The following is an 8,745-nucleotide window of genomic DNA, read 5'->3' on the forward strand; positions in this document are numbered from 1 at the left end:
GGGGTGTCTGACATTCAATGACTGGGGACTAACACTACGGTCTGAGAGCCACATGTCAGTCCTCAGATCCCAGAGCTCCAACACCAAGGAAGATGTGCTTTGCTGCTTTGTGATTCCTCTTCATGTCTGGCCCTCAGATAATTGGTAAGAGAGATGTTTAAGGGGCATATATCATGAAGGGATTCCCAGAGAAGATTCCCTAAACCAAGAGAGGTTTTTTCAATGGTGCGATGATTAGGGTTTTGAGCACTTGTCTATTTTCCCCTAGGATCAGAGGAAGAACCAGTATAAATCTGCAAACAATTCCCAGTTGATGGATGCTTGTGTGCCTTGGGTCCTGGCAACCCCAGTTATGTCCTCTCAGTTCTCACTGCATGGACGTGCACAGACCACATGGCAGAAGGCAGCAGCTGCAGAAGATGTTTCCTATCAAACTGCCTTTATTATAACTGACAGTCCAACAGGGTACAGCTTCCCACCAAGGCTTGAACATCGTGACCCTCCCCTCTCACTACCCTCCCTTCTGCCCCCCACCTGCCCTCTTTCTACATTCCCTGTACCCTCCCACCCCCTTCATGTTCCTGAGAACCCACAAGAACTGCCCTTTGTGGGAAAGGAGGTCTTCACAAGCTGAAGACCTTTGGCCCTTCTGGTGCAGAATGAAGCAAAGGTGAGATCTTGCCTGAGGGGCAGCCACCCCAGAGGCCAGCGGCCAACACTACTGTCCTCAGGGCCTCTTCTTCTTCTGGTTGCCAGATGACACACACTTTCTCTTCTGAGGCTGTGAGGTCCCACCTAGCTCCAGGTCCACACCTTGCCCTCCAATGACCTGGACGGGAGGCCCAGTGCAGGGCATCTTTTCCACATTGCATGAGCGTCCAGTGAGAGCGCTCTTCATGGTCATGGCACCTGGAGGATGGTGGTAGCTGAGGCGTCCCCTCTTGGGAGGTGGGGCCTGGAGTGGTTGGTCTCCTGAGCACAGGGTTTCTATTGGAGGGACCTGGCTCTGGGACAGTCCCCAGGGCAGCAGGCGGTGCGGGGAGCTAAAGAGGAAATCCAGGCTTTGGAGGTCATCGTCCACACTGCAGCCATTGGCTGTCTTATGTGGCCCCCCAGCAGAAGTGGATTTTCTGGGTCCCACTACGCCTTTGTTCCCCAGGTTTAAGGAGGAGGATCTGCAGTCCTGGGGAGGACGGTTGGAGCAGACGGCCCCCAATGAGGAAGACCCGTGATGGCCGTTGAGGACAGCAGTGTCCTTCGTTCCCAGCAACTCTGGCTCCATGGCCCTGTGCCTCTTCAAGACCTGGGAAGCAATCTCTGTGGACAGGTCCTCCATGATGGCCCCTTGATCAGTGTGATGTTTCCGTTTCTCTGCACCTTGGTTGGCAGGTGCCTGGGAAGCTCTTGAGTCCTGTTGGGACATACCATGACCTTGAGGACCCTGAAGAGCTGCTTCTTCACAAGCTGAAGGAGAATATGGGCACTGGCCAACTCTTCTACATGCATGAGATGGGCCACAGGGACTGGGACAATCACATGTCAATGGGAGGTGGGAAGTGGAGAGACAGACTGAGTCTCTGCTGGCCACTCTTCTGGGCTTCCTTTCTGCTTGCTGCCCTGAACCCATCCATGACTCTCCTGTCTCCTTCCTTTCCCTTCTGCATCCTATGTCCTGTGAAGTCACCCAAGGAAGCATTCATCATAGGTAGGATAGGGACAGATGACGTCCTGTGGGCCAGATGACTAGGGTCCTGTGCCGTCCTCATCTACGTGCTATCCCTTGATCCTCTGTCCACCTGTGGCCACTCCCTTTCTGGCCTATTTGTGTCCCTTTGTCTCCTAGACGGCCAGTATTGCTCTCTGCCTTATCCACTTGGTGTCTTTCTCCAAGTCCCAAACCTTGGTTTGTCTACCTCCATAGTTCTATGTGGTGCCCCTTTCTCTTCTCTATCTTTTCTTTCTCCCCAACCCCTGATGTTCCTGCCATTGTTCATGAGGAGTATAACCAGTGTACTTTCTACCTGGTCTACTGGGGGACCCTCCTTCCCTCTCTACCTGGTCAGGCGTGAGTCCTTCCTCCTGGTCGAGCTCTTTTGATAGGGCCAAGATATTTATATGTGGTTTAGAGGAAAGTATTTCTTCCAGGAAGCGGGGGTGAATTATGTTCTCTGCCTGGGATGAGAAGGAAGAGAGTGTGAGTGACCTTGGGAGTAAATAGCCCCAAGTCAGGAAGACTTCTAGTAGAAACAGGAAGCAATGATGATCCCATTCTCCTTACACCATGGGATTATTATAGCCCAACAACCTGCTACAAACATTTACAAGAGTGCGTTCGTGTTTGTGTGTGCATACAGACACACACACACACATACACACACACACACACACACAAATTCTGCTGAGTATCTGTGCTAGAAGCTCAATTCCATGAGTTTTGCAACCTTGACTACACCAAGATTGTAGTCACGGCTCACCTTCTTGACCAAATCCTCATCAACATAGCTCAGGAGACTTGAATCTGGGTATAAATCCTCTATTGGATGTTGCTCCAGTCCTTCCTCTCCCAAGATCTCAGCAAGCTCTTCTGTGGACAAGTGGGAGGGCTCCCATGGGGCAAGGTTGGTCGGCCCGAATAGCTCATCCATGATGTCCATGTACTCTTGGATGGCTTCAGGTGGGATCTCCTCGGGCGCCTTGGTCTCAGGCCCTTTGGTCCTGGCCACCTTGTTCTTCCGCGCCTTGGTTTTGCGTGCCTTTGTCTCAGGCACCTTGGTCTCTGGTGCCTTCGATTTGGCTGCTAATGAGCAGGCAGGCTGTATTTTGGGGTTGGTCTTTCTGGAGGTGCACCCTAGGACAGGGAGGACCAGAGTGGTGCATGAATGAGGGATCCATGTTCATCCCAAACACTGGGTACTAGGCAGGGTTCAGCAGACCTAACCTGGCATGCCATGTATGAGGCAACCTGACCTAGGACCTGAGGGATATAACAGTGCACCAGATGCACCATCTAGGAGAGTCTAGTGGGAGGACATTTAGAGTGACTGATATTCCATGTACTCTACCCTCCAGGACCCAAGTCCTGGGCAGATGATACATGTGTTCTTTGGACAGACAAGGAGAGAAAGGAGCTGTGTACTTGTACTGGTGAATATGCAGTTCAAGGCTGGGGGGCTGGGACCTCAGGGGCTCGGGGCTGTTCTGCTTACAAGACCAAATTCCCCACACTGAAGGAAAAGGTCTTATTTGAGACAACAACTTGCCTTAGCCCTTGTCACCATTCAGAGACTATCATGGGCTCCTGTGGGAAAGAGGGAACCCTACCTGGCCTTTGGAAAGCCTCAAGGACTGGCGGTTTTGAAAGTTGCAGCATTGGAGGTACAGGAGGAGGTCGGCACTGGAAGACCCCTGACAGCTGCATCCTTGGATCCTCCATCTCCTCTGCAGCCTCAAACTCCATGAACCTTTGGGTAAGGGAGGCACAGGCTGAGCTGAGAAGCAGGTCAGCCATACCAGGCAGGTGCTAGCCCCATACCAGGGAGGAGTTGGGGGCAGAGTTATGGAGCTGTGTCCTGGAGTGGGTCAGGCCAGTCCCAGGAGGGAGCTGCTACATAGGAAGAATGGCAGTTCTGAGGGAACACCACATCAGCCAGCACCTGAAGGGAATCAGATTTGAGTGACGTGGCATAGCCCCTAGGTGACCCTTGTTTCCCCTGTCCCTGTCAGGAACCACATGGATCAGGCAAGTTCCAGAAACTGGTCAGGGAAGTGATGTATATGAGGGTCCTGGCCCAATTAAGGGATGCTGAGGCTGGGACCTTGAGCCTTGGAAGGATCACCTGGGAAAGAAAGGCACAGGAGGGGTCATGTGGAGGTGGAAGCTAAACTAAGAACATGGGTTGCTTCCCTGGAGGGCTGGTTCTGTTTCTTCCTTTCACTTGTTGTAATGCCAGGGATTTCACAGAGCAAAGGCAGTAAGATGGCAGTCCTGTCCTAGGGCATGTGAGGTTCTGGATGCCCCTGACCATGCACTCTTCACTGCCCCCCTCTTCTGGTACATTGGTTTAAAGGGGTACTACTTTCATGAGCTCCAGTAGTCCCCACTCTGTAAAGAGGTGCCAGTTCCCGGGCAGGTGGTGTGTGTGAGGCTAGTGGAACTCTTTACCTCTGCCCAGACAACAAAGGAGAAGGAGTCAGTGTGGCTGGACTCGTTTCTCCTCCCCATTGGGACCCTGAACCTCAAGGCTCAGTTGGAATCAAAACATTGAAGCTGGAGATTCTGGGATTGTTGCAGAGAGAATGTCCAGCGCTTCAGCTAGAAGGAGCTGCAATTTGGAGAGTTGGACGCCTCAGAGCCAACACATAGGTAGGTGACATGCCCTACCCGACCCTGCTATGCAAACCCTGAATTCCCACCTAGGTTCTGGGCCCTGGAAGCTAGCTCACTTTTGTGAGGTCTCATAGAAGACCATCCGGTCAAAGTTGCTGGTGCGCTGCCATTCCTGCAAACCCTTCCGCAGGCCCTCTTCCATGGTCATGGTGGGCTCCCGTCGGGACAGAGACCGAAGCACTGGGCTGGAATTCATCAGGATCAGTGTCCACAAGGTCACCCTCCTTCATCAGCACACCAACATACCTTCCTAACTAAGTTACTATTTCCCAATCATGTTCACCTCAAAGTATTGACATTGGGACTCCAGGACACTTATACCAAACCTGAACACCAAGGGCTGCATTGACCAGCATGATTGTGCTTGGATTCCTCAATGATGTGGTGTACTAGGTGCCGAATGTTGTTATCCTCCCACATTCGCCTGTTGAAGCCCTAACCCCCAGTGTGATGGTATCTGGAGACTGGCTTCAGTGCTTAGAGTGTTAGATGAAACCCTGAGGGTGGTGCTTCATGGGGGCATTAGTGTTCTTCCTGGAGAAGGAGGAGACACTGAAGAGATGTCCGTCATGTGAGGACACAGGTGAGCCAGCTGTCTTCCCAGCAAGGAGAAGAGAGCGTTCATGGGACTTTAGGTCAGGTACCCTTTACCTGGGAATCCTGATTCCAGAACTGTGAGAAAGGAATACCTGCCTGTGTTTGTGTCCACGTGTTCCATAGTATCCTGTATGGTGGCCCAGGCTGACTAAGACAGTGCACAGAATGGCCTGGGAGCACAGGTACAAACTGGGGCAAAGATGAACATGCCCATGCAGTATCCAAAGACAGCTTCCCCATGAGTGTGACATCACCAGAGGGTCCCAATCAGGAGTTCATGACAATGTGTTGGGTATCCTTAGAGTTCTGTCTTGGGGCCAGCACCCCTAACCCACTTGTGGTTGTGATGTCCTCTGTGCCAGGAACAATCAGGTCTGTGGTGGAAGGTGAAATGACTGGGGGAGGGAGCATTATGTGGAGTCAGAGAGCCAACTCCAATTCCTGGCACCATTACCCCCAGGAACCTCCTCTGACCTGAGTCCTCCATGTGATGGTGATGATCATTGGAAACAGATTTCCTGCACTCACAGGGCTGTGATGGGCCCCTAACATAAGGCACGTCTCATTCCCTGGTGTGAGGGGAATACATCTGGGAATGTAAGGGTCTCAGCTTGTCCCCTCACCCTCAGGACCTTTCTTCCAGTTCCCCTGCATCCCAGCCTCCTCTTTCCAACCCATGCTTTTCCTCCTCACAGCGCTCAAGGAGGAGCCTGAGGAGAACACTCACATGAGGAAGCAGGAAAGTGCTTCCACGTCAGGAGTCTGAGGAAGGTGCCTGCGGACCAGGGTCTTGAAGCGCTGCCAGCGCCGGAAGTTCTCATAGACGCTGGGATGTCCACCGGAGTCATCTGGTGGCACCACTGCAGCCGGGAAGATGGGTGGTGCACCTGCCCCATACACTGTACCTGGCCACTGGCGCGCATTCATTGGGAACATGATGGGGGCCAGCTGGGCAAATGGCCGTGGTGCTGGAGGGCGAAGGCCCAGGTGCCAGTGGATCCCATAGTTCTGGATCCCCCCACTGGCTGAGGTAGGCACAGTGGTCCTCAGGGCAGAAGGTGCCGTGAGGAATGGAGCAGGATGCTCCACACCCCCACAGAAGGCCCCTGGGGCCCTGTAGTTGAGGGGTGCCTGAGTGTGGGCAATGTTCTGAATATGAGGAGGCCCTGCTGGCCTCAGTTGTGGCGCATGTTGTCCTAGGGTGGACAGCCCTGGCACATATGGTGGTCCAGGGTAAGTGGACAGCACCAGAGGGTTACCCTGGGAGATGGGTGTAGTCACCCTTGGTGCCAGGGGCGGCTCCCAGAACAGCTGGTGTGTTGGCACAGGGGCAGCTGGAAGAAAGGGCAGGCCCTGGAACGCAGACATGTGGGCACCAGGATTGAAGTTCATGCCTGGTTTCTGGGATGCAGATGCTGTGGAGGCAAAGCAAAGGGGAGAATGGAGAAGGGAAAATGGCAGCAGGACTGAGGCCCCCCAGTTCCTTAGTCAGTGGGAATCCGAGGACAAATGCTCACAGCTCAGGGCCCTGTGGGCAGGGAAACTGTGCAGTTTGCAAACGTCCCTGAGTGAATTTCATGCTGTGTTCCCTTCGTCATAGTTCTACCCTGAGAAAACTGGTTCCCCAGACACCAGGACTCCCCGAAGGCCGTCAGTGGACTGCGGCACCTCAGCGTTCCTTGCCTCTGAGAGGCCCCTTGTGCATCCTTGGCAGACACTCCATTGGCCTTCTAGGTGAGTCCCTAGAAATGGATCAATTTGACTCTGCTCAGTGGCACCATGCCCCTCCCATGCTCACCAACAGGAAAGGGATCCTCTCCAGGGCAGATGCAGGTACTCCTGGGTCATTTGTGAAGGTGACGGGTTCTAAAGGTTATTGCCCCACCACCTCCTCAGCCTTCTTTTTGGTAATACTCCTTGTATAGCCCTCCACTTCTTTCCTAGGCTTCCACAATCAAACGAAAAACACCTGATTTAGATCTCTGCCTAGCTAGAGGCTGAGGAATCCTGAAGTTCACCCTGCCCAGCATGTGGGTGCCTCTCCCAGCACTTCCCACAGCAAACATTTACAGGGGGACAGATTCTGTCCAGCCATGTCCCTGCCATGACACAGGGAAGAGGTCTATGTGATAGACACTGAGTTCCCGAGATCCTCTCCTGGAATGACCAGTAACAGTTTGTGAGGATCATGGGAGGTGGTGGGATTATGAGCAGTGCGGCTTTCCAGAGATTTTCACGGCTACTGTCATGTTTTTATTGGGCCTGGGAATTGGAGCAATTCTGAGGTCCTTTTCCTTTGAGCTCCTAATAATGGGAAGGAAAGTGTCACAGAGGATCAGGCCTGCACCAGCTGCTACCTGTGGCAAGGCTGTTGGGAGCACATCCCTGTCCACCAGGACGTTCTGCAGAGTGTAGTCAAGGAATGGGAGGTGCACCACACTTCAACACTTGAACATATTAATCAGGACACCCGCCTAAGTTCCAATGATAATATGTGTGGGGCCCCTTCCTAACTGTGTGCCACTCTCCTTCCTGTCTTCATAAGAACCCAGTCATCTTCAAACCTGATCCTGGAAAATGAAGAACACCCCACATGTGCTCCCTTTTCATGGAGTAGCAACCAAACCAGGGAGATAAGCAAAGTCTTCCTGTTGATTTGAAAAACAATGAGCTGAGGCTATACACAGAGAGTGTCAAAGTGATAAGGATTCAGAGGACCCCCTAGAGGCCCAAGTCTATGTTGGTTGACGTTTCCTGGGTTCCCTGCCCTTCAGAAATCAAGGACACCAACTGTCTGAATGGAAGGAGAAGTTTTCCTGGGCAGGAAGTTGGCTAGGTGACCTGGGCTGTGGCAGTTGGTGTGCCCTGCAGCATCACCCACAGAGAGTATATCACACTGCATCTGTGGTCATTTGTGAGGCACACTGGGCAGTTTTCTAGCTAAGAACACTCCTCACCACTGCCCAGTTATGATCTGAGACTCTCAGTCAGTCCCCTCATAATGACATCCCAGGCAGCTTCCCTGTGTCGGAAGAATGGGCACAGGGTTCAGCATTTCAACTCCAGGGAGCCCTAAGTGACCACCACTGTGACACCATCCGCAACTGCCTAGAAAATCATGCAGTGACCTGTGTCCATTCTACAAGGAATCAATCCCTTGGCCTCTCTGCCTTCTGATGACCCAGTGTACTTCTCCTGAGTAGTCTGGACCTGGGTCTTAGGAGCCCTTCTCCCCATGAGCAGTATCAGTGTTCCTGGGGCTTCCTGGGCCATGCCAAGTGCATCCTCTAAGGCTCTTTCCTTTTCTTACTTCTGCTCAGTGAGTTGACCACAGGGGAAGTACTCCATTCTAACTCCCAAGGGTTGGGAGGTGACTGGTTCTCAGATAACAAACCCCTGACCCTCCGGGCTTACCTCCTTCCAAAGGTCAGGACACTGGTCACAGTGTCTCACAGTCTCCACAGTGGGAAACGGGAAACGTCAGTACAGGACCCAGAGAGTGACCTGTCTGTAACAGATGCTCAGGGTCCAACTGAGCCAAGCTGGGCAAAGTTTAAATGTAAACCCCAGTGGAATGTTGGACCCAGACATTCTGCAGGGGGGAGGGGCCTAGGGGAGCTGGCCTGGTGGGGGCTGGGCAGACATTCCATGAAGAGCTCTTGCAGGTATAGAAGAACCTCGAGTTTCCTTTAGACAATCCAGTGGTGACATAAGTGGTGTGTGCCTCTGGGTCATTTTGAAGTATTTTCTCAAATGCACTG

The 8,745-nt window shown here is 52.8% G+C and overlaps 1 protein-coding gene across 1 annotated transcript; it reads right to left on the minus strand.

Moving 5' to 3' along the window:
• Positions 1–727: 727 nt before the first annotated feature.
• Positions 728–6,376, minus strand: LOC143638119 (NUT family member 2F-like). Its single transcript, XM_077105632.1, has 6 exons — positions 5,712–6,376; positions 4,444–4,572; positions 3,322–3,461; positions 2,475–2,848; positions 2,022–2,172; positions 728–1,464 (listed from the first exon to the last, which is right to left on the minus strand). Exons 1-6 carry the CDS (start codon positions 6,374–6,376, stop codon positions 728–730), a joined length of 2,196 nt encoding a protein of 731 aa, XP_076961747.1.
• Positions 6,377–8,745: the final 2,369 nt, after the last annotated feature.

The sequence above is a fragment of the Callospermophilus lateralis genome, chromosome 17, assembly GCF_048772815.1.
Source record: "Callospermophilus lateralis isolate mCalLat2 chromosome 17, mCalLat2.hap1, whole genome shotgun sequence".
NCBI classification, from domain to species: domain Eukaryota; kingdom Metazoa; phylum Chordata; class Mammalia; order Rodentia; family Sciuridae; genus Callospermophilus; species Callospermophilus lateralis.